The sequence below is a fragment of the Vulpes lagopus genome, chromosome 16 (genome assembly GCF_018345385.1).
Source record: "Vulpes lagopus strain Blue_001 chromosome 16, ASM1834538v1, whole genome shotgun sequence".
Classification (NCBI taxonomy): Eukaryota; Metazoa; Chordata; class Mammalia; order Carnivora; family Canidae; genus Vulpes; species Vulpes lagopus.
Window position 1 is genome coordinate 12076809 of NC_054839.1, and position 21226 is coordinate 12098034.

The window sequence follows — 21226 nt, forward strand, 5'->3', positions numbered from 1 at the left end:
TGGTCTTCCGTCCCCACAAGGGGTGTGCTGTGCTCACTGAGAAACAGCTGCTTGTGTTCCCAAAGCTTCTCATGTGAACTGTTACCAAAATCAAAGAATCTAATTATCATGTAAACTTATAAAGTACATAGGAGAAAAGGAGCTGTTTTTATTAGAGTGGCGGGGAATGCTTTAGAACATTTGATGGAGGTAAGGTGCTAACAAAACCAAGCCTGCTTCCAAATGGGTGTGAGCGTGACAATTCTAAGACGTTAGATAAAGGTAAAAAATCCGGGATGAAAAAAAAAATCCGGGATGATGCACTCTCATTGCTTCACTGAGCTCTCGTGCGAGCTGGGACAGAGATCCAAAGTGGCACTCAGAAACCATGCCATATGACTGTGGATTATGAAAGACACAAGTTTCTAACCAGTACAACTATAATTTTTTAAAAAGGGGGGGCACTTGGGTGGCTCAGTGATTGAGCTTCTACCTTCAGCTCAGGTTGTGATCCTGGAGTCCTGGGATCGAGTCCCCATTGGGCTCCCTGCAGGGAGCCTGCTTCTCCCTCTGCCTGTGTCTCTGCCTCTCTCTCTCTGTGTGTGTCTCTCATGAATAAATAAATAAAATCTTAAAAAAAACAACAAAAAACGGGCTTAGCTACATCAACACCAGAAGATTGGTGAATTACATTGACATGCATTAATTAAAATATGTAAAATATGGGTTCTACAGACATACACATATATACTCATATATAGGTTCAGCTGTTGATGTCTCTTTCCAGTGTTCACCAAATAACTCTCAGTGCCCCGCTTGGACGGGACAGCTTCTGGGCCATCTGTACTAAAAATAGTGGCCATTCTCTTAGAGGGCAGAAATTTTATTTTATTTTATTTTATTTTATTTTAGTGTGTAAACAATGCATTCTTTAAAAAAAAAAAAACAATTTTACTTCTTAGTAATCTCTATATCCAGTGTGAGGCTCAAACTTAACAATCCCCCCATCAAGAGCCTCCTGCTCTTCCAACTGAGCTAGCTGGGCATCCCTCCATGAGCCAGCTGGGCATCTCTAGAGATTGTATTTTAATATTGCGTCCTCACTCTCATTCACTCACTCACTCATTGGATGCCTGGGGCATATGGAGGAAGTTGGGGTGGAGCTGATAGCACAGCCCTTGCCCACAGGGGGCTTATTATGGTAATTTCAGCCCTCGGTTCCAGGAGGCACCCAGCAGAGGATCCCTGGCTCAGGAGAATTGCTGGTTAGCAGTCAGGTGCACCAGAGCATGACCTAGAGGGCTGGGCCTGTGGGAAATGCTGCTTCCCGTTCCTGGCTACGGGTTCCCTGCCCCAGATGCCAGGCCCCAGGAACCAGCCCCTCTCTTGGTTCCCGTGGATCTGTACCCTGCACTGCCCTGAGGTGGATGGTTCTAGAGTCCACGTGGCTAGGCTGGGGGCATATGCAAGGACTGAGGTGGATGAATTTCCACCTAAAGCACAAGCCCAGGCCGGACGCCACAGTCCAGGGGTGGCTTGGGTCTGGTGCTCTTTGAGGACATCTACTTGCTTTGGACAGGAAGACTCAGGTTTGAGACCATGCAGGAATCTCCTGGAAAGCGCCAGAATCCATGGTGAGTCCTGAGCAAATGCTGCATTCTGCCCCCAGCCCCAGCTGGGCCAGAAACTGAAACGAGGGGGGCGGGTATGAGAAGTCCTCCTGGGTTCTAGTGCCCTGTAGGCTGCAGTCACATTCCAGTGGTGGGGCTCTGGGGGGCTCCTGACGTGTGGGGGGGTGCGAAGCCGCCCAGGCTGAACCTCTGGAAGAAGTCTGCAAGCCCGGTAAGAGGGATGCAAGATTTCTTTGGAGGCTTTCAGCTTTTTATTGACTATTTCATAACACAAAGGCGCACATACAGAATCTATGTAAGATTAGAAACAACAGTAAAACAGCCTCTCTGTAGGCCCCGTGCCCTCTCTACTTCCTTCCTCAGCCTCAGAACAATTGCATCCTCAAATGTGTCTTTATTTGAGGCTGGGAGCGGGTATTTGGCTTTATCTGATGCTCCGTCCTCATTCGGGCTGTCTCCTCCCAGGCAGAACAAGGGCTGGCCTCCCGCGCCCACTCTGCTCAGGCGGCTGGCTTTTCTGATTGTTCGCTTGGCTTTTGTGTTTAAGCAAAATAAGTTCATTCTGCCCTTTGAACAGGCCCGTAAGGCAGCAGCAGACGCTGACATCACATCCATCTTTGTGCAGATGTATTTTTTTAAAAAGATTTTTATTTATTTGAGAGAGAGAGCGAGAGCGAGAGCCTGAGCAGGGAGAGAGGGAGCAGCGGGCTTCTGGCTGAGCAGGGAGCCTGACGTGGGGCTCGATCCCAGGACCCTGAGATCATCATGATCTGAGCCGAAGGCAGAGACTTCAACCGACAGAGCCACCCAGGCGCCCGATTTGTGCAGATTTAAACACCACACGGCCCCCACCTGCTGAGGGGGCAACACTTCAGCCACCATACCCATTGGTGTGCAAAGACTTGGCCTATTCTGGAAGGACCTCTGTGACCCTCGCGGCTTCATGCATATGAAAGATGAGGTTAGTTCAGGATACACGCAGGGCTTTGCAAGATCTGCACAGATCGTAGGAGGCCGGCCGGCTGTCCACACGACGCGGCGCTCCTGGCGGACATCATTACGTGCTCTTACAATGAAATCTCTGTGCAACCAGCTGTTGAGACAACAAAAGAGCAAAACCGACCACGGTCCCCCGTGAATAAACCTAAGACGGAAAAGTCAGCCAACCAGGCTGCTGGGTGCTTCCCCCACCTGGGGACACAGCACAACTCGGAAGGAGCCTGGGGACGAGGAGCAAGGAGCTGTGCCCCCTTCCCCACCAGCACAGGGGCCCCCACCCTGGGTGCTCCCTGCCGCCTCCTGATCCCTCCTCCCCTCTACAGCCCGGCCTAGGGAGGGATGACCTGCCCCCTGTGCACTTAACCCAAGGGCTAAATGCAGACTAGGGCTCCAGCGGCCAGGCCCACGGAAATCCACAGCCTCTGTTTAAAGATCCCAAAGGCATTGAATCCAGTCTGCTGCTTGGGTTCCACCCGGCCACTTTTGCAAAGGGGACCTGTCCTTAATGCCGTTTACCTCTTACCTCGGGGAGGGAGAGACGGCTCCACCCCCAGCAGCGCTCTTGGAAAGTTGCAGCGACCCCATCCCGAGGTTGTGCAGCGTCAGGAGAGCACCTTAGTTCCTCAGGAGCACGTGGGAGTGGGGGAGAGCTAGGTGGACGTGGCTTTGGGCACATTTTGTGATTTGAAAGGACAACTCTGGCCCGTGGAGGAATCCCGGCCTCATGCCTCATGCTTCCTGCAGCCTCCCTCAGACATTTCCCTCTTGGTGCAGATGGCAAGACAGCAGGACCAGGAGGGGGGTCCAGCGGACCCAGGGCTGGTCAGAGCGGGGTGGGGGTGGGGGAGCAGGGCAGGAATCTGGCAGCCAGGGCCGCCCAAGGTGGAAAGTCTGGAGGTTGAATGGATGAATCTTTCCTTCTCTCCCTCTGCTGCCCCTGCAGGTGGCAGGGGGGCGAGGGGGGGGTGCTGAATTCCCCAGCAGGACGCCAGAGCCCAGGGCCCCAGGCTGCAGCAGCCCCAGGGAGAGATGCTAACTTTGGGAGGAGGGTGGGGGTGGCCGAGTCCAGGGTTGAGGCAGGGACCTGGCGGGCAGGGCAAGAAGGCTGCTTTTAGCCTCAAGTCCATCCTGCCCTGTCCCTGCTCCTGGCTCCTTCTGACCCCATGTCCTCACTATAAAATGTAGGTTGGAAGCAGGTGCATGTTCTCTGCTCCTCTGACCGGTGTGTGAGCTGTGTAAAGTTAAGATACCACATGGGGCAGGGGGGCAGCTTTGCTTGTGGAAGCCTTGGGGGTACGGGGGTTGCTAAGGAGTCTGGGCCAAGTGGCAGAAGTCAGATTGAATGGGCTCCTTCCAAGCCTGGGTCCAGATGTGGGGGTTCTGGAGGTCAACCACTGGAGGTTACTGGGTCACCCTGCAATCCGTTTGTTGCTTCTCTTTTTGCGGCAGCCAGGTGGAGGCCCTGAGATATGTGGGTCTGGCCACTGGGGGACACCTCCCTGCTGGCCTTGGAGTGATCCCAGGGCCCCCAAGGCACCCGTGTGTTTGGGTGAGGGGTGGGGGGGTATCTAGGGGTTGGAAGCATTGGGGTGGCCCCAGGAGACCCCTGTGCCCTACTCATCCTCAGGAGTCCCCCCCCGCCCCCAGTCTCCTCAGACCCCAGGGCAGCTCAGAGCAGGGAGAGGGCGGAGTCGTGGGTCGTGGGTCCAGAAGGCCCTGGGAGGGGCGGTGCAGGGGAGCTGGGCTGGGACTGCCTGAATTTCTGTCTGCATCTCTTAGGGCTCTGCAAGCCCCGCTCAGGGGGCCTCAAGCGGCCGATACAGAGTCTGTGTATGTAACAGGCCTTCAGCAATGCTCCTCCAGCCCCCCAGCCCCACCTGGGGCCCCTCCTCACTTCCTTTTGGTTAGGAAGCCAGAAATGGCCACTTGAATTTCTTCAACTTTGCTCCAATGTTACGACTCACCTAGCTCCTTTCACTGTCCCCTTCCTCTGGTCCTGAGGACAGAGTGTCCTCCCCAGTTCCTAAGGCCAAGGCCAACCCCTGTTCTCGGTTCTGATCACGCGCCTTCCGGGGCCTAGAGCTTGGGGCTCTCACATGTCTTAGTGACCCTGACCTACAGCTGGCCCAGGACCCGTCCTCCCGCCCCTTCCTTCCCCACATTTCCTGGACCGGTGCACACACAGCCCCTGGCCTCCTTCCCGTCCGCTCTGGCACCGCCATGGCTGGGCTGCCCGACCTCTCCCCTGGCCCTGGCCTGCAGCACCGCCATCCTGGCCCCTCCCCCGGATTCCCACCTCCTCTCCAGCGTCTCCTTCACTAGAAATGCACGAAATTAACCCTCTTCTTTCCTCTCTCCGTATTGTCACCTGCCTTCGCTTTCTTCCTCCCCATCCCCAGAGCAGGACTCCCAACCTAGGTCTCTAATCCCTGCCTCTTTCGGGATCTACTCCCCCCCTCCCTGGTGGTCACCCGACTACTCCGACTCCAGGCAAACCCCCTCCGCCTCCAGATCCAAGCCAGCTGCACCCCTCCCCACCCCTCTGCCTGAAATCCCACCTCTGTCTAGGCACCAGCACGCAGCCATCGTGGCTCCTCCGTAGACACGACCGTATCAAGCAGGTTAGCAAGTTCACAGGATTCTGGTGAGTCTTCTCACGTGCAAGACTGCGGTTTTCAGAGCTAAAATTTCACTCGGAGCCAGAAAGCCCGTTTGACATTCTTGGCCTGTCCCTTTACGAACATGCTGCAGCGGTTAGGGGATTCTGAAGAATAACCTTTGATTCTCACAAATTAAGTACCACTGCAGCTACCTGAGTAAAATAAAAGTCAAGTTCGGACTGGAGATCCTTTTATCGCCACATAAGAACCACTGCCACGGGAACCTGAGCTCAGGGACTCAGAAAAAGTCCTAAGTGGTCCTGGAGGGTGTGCGTTCCCAATTTTGGACTCCATTTCCCCGAAATTTTGTTTTTTTACTTTCTAATACTAAACTCAGCCTCGGTTTATGAATCAGGACTTCAGAGGCAGACTTTCCTTAATTTGGAAAGAGGGGCAAAGCGGGGTGGTTCACCATAGACTTTTTCCTTCTTCCCTTCTCTTTTCAGTCTGGAATCTGCTTGTTTGAAAATTAGGCCAGATCTGTTACTACTGTTCTCATCAAGTCCCAAGTCTGCATGATCTTTTCTAGGCTTTGGGAAACCAAACCACATGGCTCGCTGATGCCCCCCGCTGGCATGCGTCACTATGCATTGAACACAAAAGGTTTTTCTCTAGGGATCCCATCAAGCTCTTCAAGCTCTTGCAATCAGTGGCTGCAGTTGGGTCAAATCTGCAGGAAGAGCCACGGGCCAGGGATGGGAACTCCAGTGAGGTCAAGAGAATATCGTGCCCAAGACTGAAGAGTCAGATGCGTGTGCAGGGTTGGGGCGTGTTGGGGGTCGGGGTCGAGATGAGCTGCAGGGGTGGGGCAGTAGCTGGGTCTGGCAGGTGCGTGATACAGATGGGCAGCTGGAAGAGAGGCTGGGGGTCAGGGAGAACTTGAGGGCGACTTCCCACTCTGCCCCTGAGCAGGTGCGTGCCTGCGGTCATAGCCCACCCCCCCCATCATACTCCTGTCAGTCGTCAGTCGGAGGGAGCGGAGGCTCCTCCTTCAGCAGGACGAGGACCTTTGAGAGGTGATCCTATTTAGGAGAGAAGCCTGACCCAGAAAACTGACCAGAACCGCAGGGTGCTTGGACACTTCTGATCAGGGCTGCACGCTGGGGTCCTCGCAGGGGGGCTGTCTGCTTCCCAGCCTCTGGGCCCTGGGCCCTGAGACGCCTCTGCCTCCGGTTTGGTTTGGCCTTGTGCAGAGCTGTTTGAGAAGGCGCACAGGAGCTGGTGGAGCTCCCGACACGGGGGAGCGCTCCCGGGACGGGGGCGCGGACGGGCTCGGCCATTCGTACCCAAGCGCACCTCAGTGCACTCGCAGCCTGTCCTGTATGAGCCACTCACTGGTCTGTGAAAGGAGCCGGGGACGGTCTGCCCGTCGACTGTCCTTACACCCGACGCAGGGAGACTCAGATCAAGTCAGGGCCTGTACTGGGACCAGTGGGGCTCCCAGAGTCATCTCAACCCCCATTCTGAGCAGCCTGAGGGCCCCAACAAGCCCAAGGATGGGGCCTCACGGGGCCATCTTACAGGAACAAAGGGGCTTTTCTCACTTCCAAAAAAAGCACCCAAATCTTCTGAAGAAAGATGAGTACTGGCAAAACAAAAAACTAAAGAATTTTGGTGGTAAATTATACAGTCTAGAACAAAGTTTTATTTAGGTAAGTCTAATAAAAAATATCACAAAGTAAAACACATTAAAAACTTTATTATAAGTATTACACTTGTCCAAATTTGCATCAATTTGATACATTGCCGCTCCTTTTGCAGAACACAAGAGTCACATCATTGCCTTTGATCTTAACAGTTGCCCTGCTTCCATCCCCTGGCCCTCACCAGGCCCACCCCTGCCTCCCCCTGCCTCCCTCCTTCCTGTGGCGGTGTCCTCTGCAGGCAGTCCACCCCGCCTGGCACGGACATCAGGTCACACGGGGCTGGGGAGCTCCTGCCTCCAGAGCGGCTGGGCCCCACACTGCTCCAGGGAGCCCCTGCTCTGTCCTGTTTTCACCCCCAGCCTGAGAGGATAACCGCACATATTCTGAGCAAAAGGAACCCCAGTTAAGTTTCACAGAGTATTCCAGAACCTTGAATCAGAACTTATTATTTTCTTTAATGGAAGTGAGGAGGAGCAGGAGTTAGAGATACTCCCTGGATTAAATGGGCAGGAACTGTGGGGAGTAGGATCTGCTTCTCTGTTTCTCCTTCCTCGCTCAGGCCTGGCTAAGACCGAGTACAGCAGATCTGTGCTGTTCACCCCCTAGAAAAGGTGACACCCAGCAGCCACTGGGGTTTGAAAGCAAATGTGAGGGAAAAAATAGTGATAAGAAATAGTCCATAAGGAATATTTTGCCATGTTCTTCCTGAATAACATTCCCCTGTCATGGGATTTATGATCGGATATAATGTAGGCTGACACATTACAGTGGAAAGAATATTACATTAGCAATAATTTCCCATTGTGGGTGCTATTCCATTGCTTACAGAAATTTGCAGTTTTAATGGATTTTAAACACATTAGGAATGAGTGATGATTCACCAAACGAAGGAAAATGCCCCATTAAAAAAATGCAGATAGAAAAATACATGCTGATTTAATGGCAAACTTATTTTCAAGACTTTTTTTTTAAAGGCAATGGCCTTGGAATGAAGGGAGGAGCGGCAGGGACCACCGTTTGCCCATGAGAGCACAGGAGGACGCATGCCCAGGACAGTGCTGGCCCCAGGCTGCCTCAGGGTCAGGACCTCACCCACTTGAGGGGGGGGCGGCAGCAGCTTTGCCAGTCTCTATCCACCACTCAGGACCCTCAGTGCTGCAGCAGGAAGTTGGTAGCCACATTCAGGTCATTGTTTGAAGCTCTCAGGGCTTCCAAAGCATCACCCCTAGAAAATCCCATCTCCATGAGCCGAGCAACCTGAAAACAGAAAAACCAGAAATCTGATGAGGTTGAAGACTCTGCTACTTAGCCACCAGCCCCCATAATGTTCCTCATGAGAGTTCTGTAGGAGAGGTTTCTTTAAAAACCCCTAATTTTCATTTCAGTCTGAAATCTGATCTTTAAAAAATTTTGATGAGGCACAGCATAATGTGCCATAAAGTGCTTACCATATAGCTAATAAGTATAATTATCTCATCTAATCCTTATTTTAGAGACAAGCAATGAGCGTCCAAGGGTCAAGTGACCTGTCAAAACGAGCAGAGGGTGGATGACCCCAAGGGGTGCTGCCTGGAAAGCTGGTCTGTACAAGCAGCCCTCCGTTCACACAACTTTCACACTTCTTCAGTATCAAATCTGATTCCTGCAAACAACTCCTCAAGGCATGTTTCCTTGTGCATGTAAACAGTTGCTTAATTGAATATTATTTCTGATGCTGGCAAACACCGGTGACAAAAATCTGTGCAGGTTCTTGGAATCACATAGAGAAGTGTCCTTTGGATGCCTATACCTCATTAACCTTTCATGTGAGTTGTAACATTTGCTAGGTTCCTGGTGGTGGTGGGGGCTCTCTGGGCAGCAGCAGAGAATGCATGCACAAAAAAGGGGGGGTGAGGCCTGAGGCAGAAGCAGGGGGCGGAGGAGGTAGCTAAAGTTACCAAGGGTAGGGAGGAGGAGGCTTGCATTTTCTTGACCACAAATCCTGAACCTGTGAATACAGAGGTTTCCTGTACTTTGACATACAATTTCCAATGGAGTGGGCAGTGCCACTAAAGTTTATTTGTAAACTTTTTTCGCATTTAGAGATGTATTATAAACATATTTATGACCCCAAACTAGCCAAAGGAATCTATTCTTCGTACTTATGTTGAAATATACATTTGCAATAATATGTAATGAAAAATGACACACACGTTGAGATTTTCACATGTGGGTGAAAGAGGCTTTTGTGGACTGAAGACTTAGTCACCATTTCTAATGTCTTGGGCAAAATGGAAAGAAAAAGCCTGCTACTGCCCTCCTTCCCCTGCTAGGGGAGTCAGGGTGTGTGAGCAGGGTGGGCAGGGAGGCCGCAGTGAGGAAGAGGGGGAGGAAGGAGCGCAGAGCCAAGCAGGTGGCAGGGCCCTCGTCCCTCCAGGAACCTCAGGGAGAGAGAGGAGGCAGGGGGCACTTCTCAGAAGCTCAAGTTCTAGCTGGAATCTTTCAAACTGAGGCTATGATCCCTCTTTAGTGCGTCACCAACACTTAGTGGGTTAAGATTAGCGTTTAAAATATGCACGTAGTGGGGGTCTTTCTTCCATAAAACTGCATTTCAGTTCTCCATATGCACACATATGCATGCTGTGCACGGTGTTTCTTACTGTGGGCTGTGGTCAGAGACTCTCGACAGCTGCTTTCTAAAGAACCGTCGGGCCTGGGAAAGGGCTGTCGGCGAGTGACAGGCATGGCCCTCACACGCGGGAGAGCCCCGGGGGCCACCGGCAATGGCCAGCTCCGCTCCCCAGGCCGACAGGCAGTGTGCAGAGTGGCAGGGTTCTTCTGCTTTCACTTCCGGCTCCAGGAAAGAACCACCTTCCCCAGAATGTCACAAGCACTCCTCACTCACTGGTCAAGATGGAAAGTTCTTCCTCAATCGAAGAAGAATCTGCCTCTCACCGGTTACCACCCATGGGACTTCAAAGGTCCTAATTTTGCCCTTTGAAGTACCAGGAAACAATCCCATTCCCTTTTCTGGATGAAGCACTTGGCACGTCTGAAGGCTGCCGTCCTGCCCTCTCCACCTTCACTTCTCCGGGCAGCGCCCCGACAGGGCCCTCGCCGCCTTGACTGCCGGTGCCTTCTCTCCCGGGGGCTCTTCCTTCATCCCTGGCCTGGTTAGCTCCGCTTCATCCATGGGCTCCGGGGCGCCTGGCCCTGCCCCAATCTCCCAGACGAGAAGGAACCCCAGAGACATCCTGCGGCTCCAAGGACCTGCGTCCTGTGCTCGCCATGGTTGTGACTTGCACCCGTACCCGTCGGGAAGGCTGCTCCCTGCCACTCCGTGGTGCGCCCTCTGAGAAGGGCCGTGGCTGCCTCACCGACTCCTGAGCTTCAGGACTCGTCACTTTCTCGCGGCCCTCCCGGCAGTGCTCGCCCGCTGCGCCGCCCTGGGGTCGCAACCTCCATACGGCATGGTGTGTTTCTGTCGTGTGCACACACGTGTGTATGCGTGTGCCCATGTTCCTTTGTGTGCGGCCAGGTATGCTGGGGCCTGCTATAAACACTCCGGTATTTTCACCTGAAATGCCTCCAAGTCAGGCCTCGCATATCCTACCGTGGAAGTTTTATGTGCTCTTCTGGGTTTAGGACCTCACGGACCTCCCTTAACGGACCTCCGTTAAATGTCCTCTGGCCATTTTCTAGCCAAAAACTAATTTCAGTTTAAATTCTGTTGTCTCCAAGTTACTCAGCTCCCTCAAAACTGTATCATCCCCAGATTTGATTAGTAAACCTCTATAAGGTCACTCATGTGATTATTGAAAATGTCAAGCAGGCAAAATCAAAGATGTGGCCCAGAACTCACGAGAGGCCTCCCCTTCTCAACTGGCGAACCAGGAGATTTTTAGCCAGCTTAAAACCCACTTCATATTATAACTATCCATTCCACTTGTCACCGATGTACCTCTCACAGTGACAAGATGTAGTTAGATGTCTTGATGACATCCTGTGTTAGCAGGAGCAGGTTGGTACCTACAGACCACAACACTCTTCTTAACACTCAAGTCATCTGTTTGATAATCTATTTTAGGCTCTGCCAGACATGAAACATCAATTTTGCCATTTGATTACCAGAATCCACACTTTCCTCTTTCCTTGGGGGGATTTCAAACTGAGTATGACTCGCCTTGTTTTTTCTGCCCCGACCAGCACACTTTCGGGGAGTTGGGCTCCAGGACTCGGGCTGGATGCGTGTCAAACCGAGACAATCCTTCCTACGTTATTACCTGGATTGAAGTAACCCTTAATGATGTCTATTCCACCTACTTCTAGCTAAGAACCACTATCTTTAGTGGAGTTAATGGAGCTTAGTGAGGATGAGGGCAGCTCTGCCCGCCTTCTCTCTGTTATTCATGAAAACAATAGCACTGCCCAGCAACATGGCTGTTCTGAACAACTTCAAACAGTGTGGCCAACACTACACTCACCACCACAACTTTGTCACCTTTAGTACGTCAAGCATTGCTAAAGACTGGCGGCTTCTTTGCACCTAGCCAGCAGGAATAAATCTATTTGTTTGACAAATCATGATTCACAACCTGGAACTGATGACGTGTGAGCCAGACCCACACTGGTGGCAGGTGAGGGTGCTAGGCCACAACTTCCAGCTGGTACTTGAGTCTTGTGTCCAGGGACTCTGAATCTGGTTTGGAGTCCAAAAGGTGCTGACGGTGGGCTGGCTGCACAGACCACCACGGCAGAGCACCAGTACTGACTGCATGCAGGCCCTGCACTTGCCCCCCTAGAGGGGATCTCCTGGGTGTCCCAGGGAACGTAAGTGACGTCAGCGCAAAGGGAAAAGCTTTCTCTGCATGTGAGGCTTCCTCCTGAGTTTGCTCTCTCAGAAATGAAGAAGCCCACGTGCGCCATCGTTGGTTTTAACAACCGGGCTGGGTTTTTCACAGGTCTTTGCTGAAGAGCGTGTTGGCTGTACGTATAAGGTTGCAGCGCCTGGCCATGCCTCCTCTGAAGGCTGGCGATCAGGCCCTGTTAGCCAAAGCTGACTTCAGAGCTTCCTGCGATTTTTAGGGGTGAGACAACAAGTGTGATTGGAGAATGGTCCTGGATGAATGACCTTGTACTGTAACCAGATGAAAAAACTTATAAAGTAGAAATAATGTTAATAGTTCTTCTTTTAAAAAACTGTAAAAATTACACTAAAAAAGTGTATCTGGGGGATCCCTGGGTGGCGCAGTGGTTTAGCGCTTGCCTTTGGCCCAGGGCGCGATCCTGGAGACCCGGAATTGAATCCCATGTCGGGCTCCCGGTGCGTGGAGCCTGCTTCTCCCTCTGCCTATGTCTCTGCCTCTCTCTCTGCCTCTCTCTCTCTCTCTCTCTCTGTGTGTGTGACTATCATAAATAAATAAAAATTTTAAAAAAAAAAGTGTATCTGTAAGTTTCTCCTAGTGTCCCAAACAGTAAACACCCAAGGGAAAGTGAAACTGTATGCTTGAGCTTAAGAATGTGGGTAATAACCAGGCAGAAAAGACAAGAAGTAGGGAGACAGCAGTTCTGACAGAGGCTTCTTAACTGCTCCCATTTGCCAATGGGGGGCGGTGCCAGGAGGGGTTCCCCTGCCCACAAGGAGGCCTGGCGCTGCCGTCCCTTCCCGGTGTGGTACAAGGTTCCCAAGCAGAGTTTGAACTGCAGCGGGTTGGTGACACAGACAACAGGTGCCTACAGCTCCCCTGGGTGCTCCACCATCACATGACAATGTAACAACTGCAACACCGTGGCAGTGACCTGTCCTTGACCTCTAGCCAGCTTGCCCAATGCCAGTGTGCTCTGTCACTGTCTGAGGAAGAGGCTTATCAGCACCTGAAGCATGAGCTCCTGCAATGACCTGTAGTCAGAGAAGCAAATACAGACAGGACTCCAAAGATTCACAACTCCTTAAAATAAAAACACAGAGAAGGCTGGCAGCTGTGTTAGCTCTGACCTCAGTGCAAGAGAACCGTCCCAGCCCCTGCTGCTGAGGGGGTAGGGAAAGCCCATCAGCAGGCAGGCAGGGCCCAGGCTCTGGGGTCAGGCCCCACACGCCACATATGCACCGTGTGAGCCAGGCAGGGAACTAAAACTGTGGGCTTGAAGCATCGCCATGGTGGGCGACACGTGTGAAGGGCCTTGCCTAGTAACCAGCATCTGACAGGTACCCAGTAGGCACTGCCCCTGGTGAGAATTCTCACCCCCCTGAAGACTGACTGGCCCAGGTGTGTGGGTCCCTCCCTCTGACCCTCTTGGCTTCAGTTCAGAGGGTTCCCATAACCTGACAAAACCACTCTCAGGTTTTGTTTTTAGCGTTCACTTTAACTGCTTTCACTTTACTCAGTGTATATCCTTTGTTGGGCAAAGAACTACTGTGTCTATTACACCAATTAGGGAGCCCTGATTTGTTTTCAAGGAACCCCAGCTAGCCCCGAGTAGCTGGGAGGAGGGTCTCAGGGCAGAAGAGTCAGTCCCTCTGGAGCCCCTGGTCACTGCCATCGAGGGACAGGCCTGAGCTATGCCCAGAGGCCAGGGACCTGGTACAACACTGGCTCGCAGCAAAGTCCACCCTGACATACACATCCTACTGGAGCTTACTAACAGCCATGCTTAAACACGAAGGCAAGAATGATTTTTGTTACCTATTTCTAGTGATCAAATAGCACACAGAAGAGCTGGCCTGAGAAATCTAATGTGGTGAGCCCAAGTAAGGGAAAAAAGATAGGAAGAATTGTTTTTAAAATTCTATCAAGGGCAGCTCGGGTGGCTCAGCGGTTGAGCGTCTGCCTTCAGCCCAGGGCGTAATCCTGGAGACCTGGGATCGAGTCCCATGTCGGGCTCCCTGCATGGAGCTTGCTTCTCCCTCTGCCTGTGTCTCTGCCTCTTTCTCTCTCTGTGTGTCTCTCATGAATAAATTAAAAAAAAATTCTAACAAAAGCCTACCTTTTTTGTGACTCTTAGAAAACCTTACTTTACATTTGTATAAATTCTGGCAAATATTCAATTCTGATGATTATATAAATAATGATATTTACAGATACTCAGTCCACCTCCTTCCCCATCCAAAGCATATATATTAGCCACAAAACACATTAAATCACACTGAAAACCCAATTTATTTCCTCTACAGGCTGCTTCCTGCCCTTTTAGTTCAGCTATTAGAACGTCCAAGGGAAGAGAAAACATCAATGTAACATCTCTTCGTCCTGACTAGATAAAAATATGAAAATACATCCCGATCAGTTTAAATCGAGTTGTGACCATATAGGAGTGTCACTAACTCAACAAATATTCAGAGACTCTCTCGGCGGCTCCAAGGGTCTGTGTGAAGTAACCACGGTGAGCCAGTGTCTGTGACTCGGGCGCTGTCCATCTTCCCCAGCAGATGAGCTCCCGGGGACTGGGACCACGCCGGCCATGTGTCCCCCCGACTCCCTGACACAGAACCACAGAGCCTGGCACAGTGGCGATTAGAGAAGGGGCTTCAGTTTAACAAACTGAACGTGTGGCGGGGGAAGACCACTAATAAACAGCCAAAATTATAAAGCTGGTAAAACACCAAGGCCACTATGGCAGACGACCATGAGACAGACCACAGACACGGGCAGACACACCTGGCGTCTCGTTCCATCTGGGCCTGGCTACATTCGCAGTAGTTTGGGAAACTTAAAAAATGCTCTGTAAACTTTTCTGGAAAACATTTCTTTCAACATTCCTTCTGCACTTTGGAGCACGGTGAGTATTCTCTTTCTGCTTGTGCATCGTAGGAAAGCTTCTGCCTAAAACTTCTCACCACAAAACATCAGAATAGAGTTCACCTGGGTTTCTAGTCTAAACATGTAAATAACCCTTCTAATTTCTTTAAAAAACCAGGTGGCTCAGCGGTTTAGTGCCGCCTTCAGCCCAGGGTGTGATCCTGGGGTCCCGGGATCGAGTCCCACATCAGGCTCCCTGCATGGCGCCTGCTTCTCCCTCTGCCTGTGTCTCTGCCTCTCTCTCTCTCTCTCTCTCTCTCTCTCTGTCTCATAAATAAATAAATAAAATCTTAAAAAAAGCAAACAGGTATAGTTGGGTAAACATCCAGAGAGAGTGTGTTAGGCTTTCCTGTCTTCCACATCACTGATTCATAAAAACTGAAGGTACCTGAGGGGAACACCACCAATGCCTGTTTTCTGGAGCCGAAGACCTAACTTTCTCGAGGCAAGGTTCAGAGATAATTCAATGTAAGGGACAGCAAGGGGAAGCTGGCCCTGGAATCTAGCCTAGCTGTGTGGAAGGTCCCCCGGCAGCATGTGACTCTACCAGTGGCTCTTGGTCAAGGTCCGAGGCTCCCATTTGGCCAGCTGAGTGCGGGAACCAGCAGCAGGCAGCGCAGGAGAGCACTGGCTTAGGCAAACAAGGCACGATGTGTTTTCCATAATAAGCTTTCTAAAGAGAGACCCTGCCAAACAAGAAAAATAAACCTATAGACATGGAGATAAATCTGCATCAGTTCTCCTTTCCTTTTTTTTTTTTTTTTTTTTTTTAGTTCTCCTTTCCTTTAAAAAAAAATCCTTTATGATTGGGACATGTGTGCCTACTATCTCAAGATAATTCTTACTCGAGGGAATAAATGAAATCCCACTTTGGCCTTCTACTTGCAATTCAACTACTTTTCGACACTAAGGAAGCAGGACATTCTTTCCAATGAAATGTATGGCAGTGAAATACACTGTTTTGTTCAAGTAAGACTGTGGTTTTCTTTAACTTCCCTTTAACTTAGGGTGTCAAAAACAAATGGTTTTGAGGGTTCTTACTTCCCAAATTCTGATACTTGTAGGAAGTGATGCCCACCTGAAAGATGCCCGACCCAATCCCATGCTGCCTTGCCCATTCGTGGCAGGCAGCTGGGCCATGTGCACACCCTGCCAGGATGAGCAGGCCAAAATCACAGGGAGAAGTGGCTCGCCCTTCTCTCCCCTTCATTGTAACAATCACATTACCGCTTGGGGCCAGCTGGCTCTCCTACCTCATGGCCACCCCCACCCCCAACCTGGCTTGCAAGTGTGGTGTCAGATCACCTGGGTATCTCTTTCGCTGTCACTTGACCACTCCCCTCCTCCTCAGAAATGCTGAACCCCTTTGATGACACCTGTTGGTTGAGTGAATGGTTACTGGTTATTTTATGCTTTTGCCTGGCTACAGACTGCCCAGAGGCCCCTTATTTTTGCATTTCTGCTTTGTTTAGACTTTGGTACTGAGAAGACCCTCATGACAGACTGGATGAGCTCCAGTGCTTGTATCTTTTGGATATCCAACAGAATTAGGCAGCCCAAAAAGTTGGTTATTTGATTGCCGTGCAATATTTCATTCTAACACGTTTAGCTTTGGTATTTCTCTTAGAAAACCTCTTTCTAATCTAAGCATTCAGATGGAAAAGTCTGACATAATACTACTCTCTAACACATTTGTAAAATGAAACAAAAGAAACAAGTGTTCTTTTGACCACAACTTCACATTCAGCCCTGCTCTCACCACTGTTAGGCACCCTCTGTGTCATGTGGGAAACAGGAAGAGATGGTACTAGCCCTCACGGAGCTCACTATCACCAGGGAAAAAGACACAACTTGAGTCACCGCTGGACCAATTCCCCCCTTGCTGCAATTGTAGATACACAGAGAAGTACAAAGTGTTTCCCAAATAAACAGCATGTTAACGAGGGGATTGTTTGTACAAGGCTGAGTATTTACGGTTGAGGTGGGTTTTTACAGTGACGGTGAAGGTTCCTGAGATGGGAACAAGAGAACCTAAGATTAAGATTCTCTCAGATTAAATGCATTTTGCTATTTACCAGCTAAGACTGAAGTGTCTTCTGTGCTGAAAGCCATTCTCTCTCTACTTGGATCAATGAATAGTTCAGACGACATGAGAATGGAATCCACACGACAGGTCTCATGTATCATAAGTGTACTAAATGGTCATATAGCTATTCAGGGTAAAAGTCTCATAAGCGCTTCTAAGCACATTTCCTGGGCAGTTAGGGAAGAAGTTATAATATGCTCCTTCCTCCATGTGTAGTCTACCTTCCAGGGAAACCCAATGACGTAACTTCCTTTTAGGATCCTACCATGGTTCGTTAGTGCCTACAACGCAGAAGCAGAAGTTCACACACCACTACAGGACCCTAGGGAGCCTGCCTGGGCCCTTGGGCCATCTTCCACTCCAAACTCCTCCCTTGTGCTTCCCCAAACTTAATGCACTTTTCACCACACCACATGCAGACAGATGCCGCTGCCCCCATGCTCCAGTGCTGCAATCCTTTCTTAGTTTCAATGGTACTGGGGCACTTGTGCAGAGTGGGCTAGAGCTGTCTCCAGGCCTGGCTCCCTACACCAGGCTCTGCACCAATTAAGGGCACGAAATGATGCCGTATTTATCTCTGTATTTCATGAATCAAGCCCAGGGGTCAGCCTGACGCAGAACAGACAGGTGATAATTCTTGGCTGATGAGGAGGAAAAGAGGGGTGACTGGAAATCTGTAACATTTTACCTCCTCTAGCTCTGGATTAGTCCTGTTTAATTTCCTGGTCCAAGTTTTCTTGTGTATCCCATTAAGAATAAACTGAAGCATCATTTTCTAAGATTGGGGGGCTTTGGGAAAGACAAACTTAGTGATTTTTTCCTCCTTTGATTTAAAAAAAATAGGATGCTTACAGGACAGAATTTCATTGTTAGAGTATAGGTGTAATGAAAATCACTGGTTAAAAAGAAGAAAGAGAAATGGAATAACATATATACTTATTTTTAAGATAGGAGACATTTGAGAAATAAAATAATGTATATACTTATTTTTTAAGATAATAGACAGCTGAGTACATTTTATTATTATAAAGAATTTTGACAGGGTGGCGCTAGGTTTTGACAGATTCTTAAAAGGGACTGGAATGGCATCTTCAAGGGCCAATTAGTTTGTTGGCAAAGGTGTTTTGAGTCCATCCACTAGTTGAAAAATAATAAAAGTAGGTTGGGAAGAACTAAAAATTCAGAAACTTAACAAGAACATAAGCAGAAAAAGTGGCAAAGTTTTGGGATTCCCTGGGTGGTGCAGCGGTTTGGTGCCTGCCTTTGGCCCAGGGTGCGATCCTGGAGACCCAGGATCGAATCCCCCATCGGGCTCCTGGTGCATGGAGCCTGCTTCTCCCTCTGCCTATGTCTCTGCCTCTCTCTCTCTCTCTCTCTCTCTCTCTCTCTGTGTGACTATGATAAATAAATAAATAAATAAATAAATAAATAAATAAATAAATAAATAAATAAATAAATTGTCCCTTTAAAAAAAAAAAAAGTGGCAAAGTTTTTCTATGGCCCTGTGTTTGACTATTACTAGATTTAATAAGAGATGCACATTCTTCCTTAGAATATTCCTGGCTTTCCTACCTTAAAGAACTCTCACTAAAATTCCTAAAGTATTTTTTTTACATCAGAAAAACCTCAATCGTTTTTATTGTCCTTGGTTTAGAAAATTATTAAGTTTCTTAATGAATGTATTAAAATCGCATGACTGATATTTAAATAAAGAAGATATAGCACGATTAATTGAAGAATGAAGCATAAAGAGGTTTTGTTCATTCAAGCTGACTACATTACTAACAAATATTATTTTAGATAGTGTGTAGCCTCAACAAACTAACCAAGAGATTATACACGAACTGTATATTTCTTAATGTTATTATAAACATCCTGAGGGCAAGAACTTTTTTTTTTTTTACAGTTTGGCTAACACCTATCGCAAGAAGAGCCAAGAGTCTACACAACAAGCAACACCCAGAGAAGGATCTGTGTTTTAATGAAATGACAGTCTGTAACAGCCATGTTTGGGATAATCAAAAACACAAGACACAAGGTTTAGAAAATCAATGAATAAAAAGAAGTTTATGTTAAAAACAGCCTGTGATATATTTACATCTCTTCATATCAGAGCAGGGAAGTAAATGCCATTGAAACGGATTCTGACAACATGTTAACCTGTTGTCATTCTGGGAGGATCACGGAAAATGATTCATTAAAGCACCCTGAAGACTTCAATTACACACATTCTCCTTATTGTCATGTTCTGACACTTTTGTTTCAAAATGTCAACACTAAGAACTATCTCACCTTTAAATACCTCATACCGTTAACGGCTGTTCTGTGATGAATGTGACCCACGGTTCTGGCAAGTAAACAGTAATAGAACAGAACTCTACTTCTTTTTACCTGAATTGGAGAGTATTAGCTTATTTTTTAATGTTACCATATATATTGTACAAAAGGCTGAGTTACTGGGATTTTCATATGTATGGGGGTACCATTTTTCTAGCAATCCTCTAATGGAGGTGGAAAAGAACATCCCCTTCCTCCACCTCTCCATCCTAAGAAGCTACTAAAATGATCAGTCTGAGTGAGAAGTTGTGAGGGGAAAAGTTAGATCAATTCATCAGGCATATTCAACCAGTTTCTTTCTAAGGCATTTACGGTGGCCTAATCCAGGGTAGCAGTGGGAACCCTGCCCAGACCAGGTGCCCTGGGTCCGAGTGACCTTTATTGACTCTGGGGACAGGACAGGTGACAGCCTGGATGGCGTGACCAGCTTTGGAATGCTGCCCTTGATTTATTGGATGAGAAGAAATCAACATATACAGAAGGAAATTTAAAAGTCTTATTGTAATGCTCTGAATTTCTTCGATGGATATTTTTTTTAACTTTCTAGTTTGAAATTATTTCAAACTTATAGAAAAGTTTCAAGAATACCAAGAACTCAAATACTCTTCATTCAGCTCACCAGAACTTTGCCACAGCTGCTTTCTCTCTCTCTCTCTCTCATGCTATCCTGAAACATGTGAGATGAAGCTGCATATACCATGTCCCTTTACCTTGTAGTACTTCAGTATGTTAATTTTCTTAAGAACAAGAATATTCTCTTTCCTAACCACAGTCCGTAGAGATACTAAATCCTAGACACTCAACCTTTATATAAAACTTTGATCTAGGGCAGCCCGGGGGGCTCAGTGGTTTAGCGCCACCTGGAGACCCAGGATGGAGGCCCACATTGGGCTCCCTGCATGGAGCCTGCTTCTCCCTCTGCCTGTGTCTCTGCCTCTCTCTGTCTCTCTCTGTGTCTCTCATGAATAAATAAAATCTTTAAAAATAAATAAATAAATACTGTGATCTAATCCTTTGTCCAACTGCACCAGGTCAGTCAAACATGTCTGTTCACCTGAAGTTCTTCCTGGTACAGAGCATGGTCTAGGATCATGTCTGACATGTCCTTAACATGCCTCCTTAGTCTCTAACTGGAAGCAGCTTGTGATGTCACTACTGAAGAATATGGGTCAGGGATTTTATATAATGTCTCTCAAATTGGGTTTATCTGCTTTTTCTTTATGACCAAAGTTATGGATTTTTAAAAAAAAAATTTTAAATTTATTTATGATAGTCACAGAGAGAGAGAGAGAGGCAGAGACATAGGCAGAGGGAGAAGCAGGCTCCATGCACCGGGAGCCCGATGTGGGATTCAATCCCGGGTCTCCAGGATCGCGCCCTGGGCCAAAGGCAGGTGCCAAAACGCTGCGCCACCCAGGGATCCCCTGGATTTTTTATTGTAATATATAACTGATGTATCCTTTAAGGGCATGCCCATGGCGTCTTTGGTCCATTACTGGTACACTGATTCTTATAACTGGGTTAAGCTGGTGTCTAATCTCTCCACTGCACAGTTAACTATTTTTCCTTTGGTAATTAATAAGCAAAGTATCTTGTGGGGAGATACTCTGAGATTACATAAATAGTCCATTCTTCGTGTATTGATGATTTGTACCTAAATTGATTTTTGCTCTGATAGCTGCAAAATTATAATTTTCTAATACTATCCATCATTCTTCATTTTTTGCTTTACATTCCTTTTCCCTTGAGGATGTATATATCCATATAAATATCTCCTAATATCAGTATGAACTCATGCATCACCCCCCATCCAGTGGATTATATTAAGTACTATCCTTATTTATTTTTAAAGGCTTTATTTATTTTTCAGAGAGAGCAAGAGAGAGCACGTGCATGCATGAGTGCGCGCGCGTGTGTGTGTGTGAGAGAGAGAGAGAGAGAGAGAGAGAGGAGCCAAGGGAGAGGAGAGAAGCTTAAGCAGACTCTGTGCTGAGCGGGGAAGCCCGATGCAGGGCTGGATCCCACAACCCTAAGATCATGACCAAAACCAAGAGTTGACACTTAACCACCTGCACTACCTAGGCACCCCTGTGCTTATTTATTTTGATATCTA

General features: G+C 48.6%; 1 protein-coding gene across 1 annotated transcript in view; it reads right to left on the reverse strand.

Moving 5' to 3' along the window:
- Positions 1-6948: 6948 nt before the first annotated feature.
- UBAC2 (UBA domain containing 2) overlaps positions 6949-21226 on the reverse strand; it is a 175791-nt gene continuing 161513 nt past the window's right edge. The window contains exon 9 of the mRNA XM_041731112.1: positions 6949-8172. Coding sequence (XP_041587046.1) covers positions 8065-8172 — 108 coding nt within the window. The 3' untranslated portion in view covers positions 6949-8064. The remainder of the gene's footprint in view (positions 8173-21226) is intronic.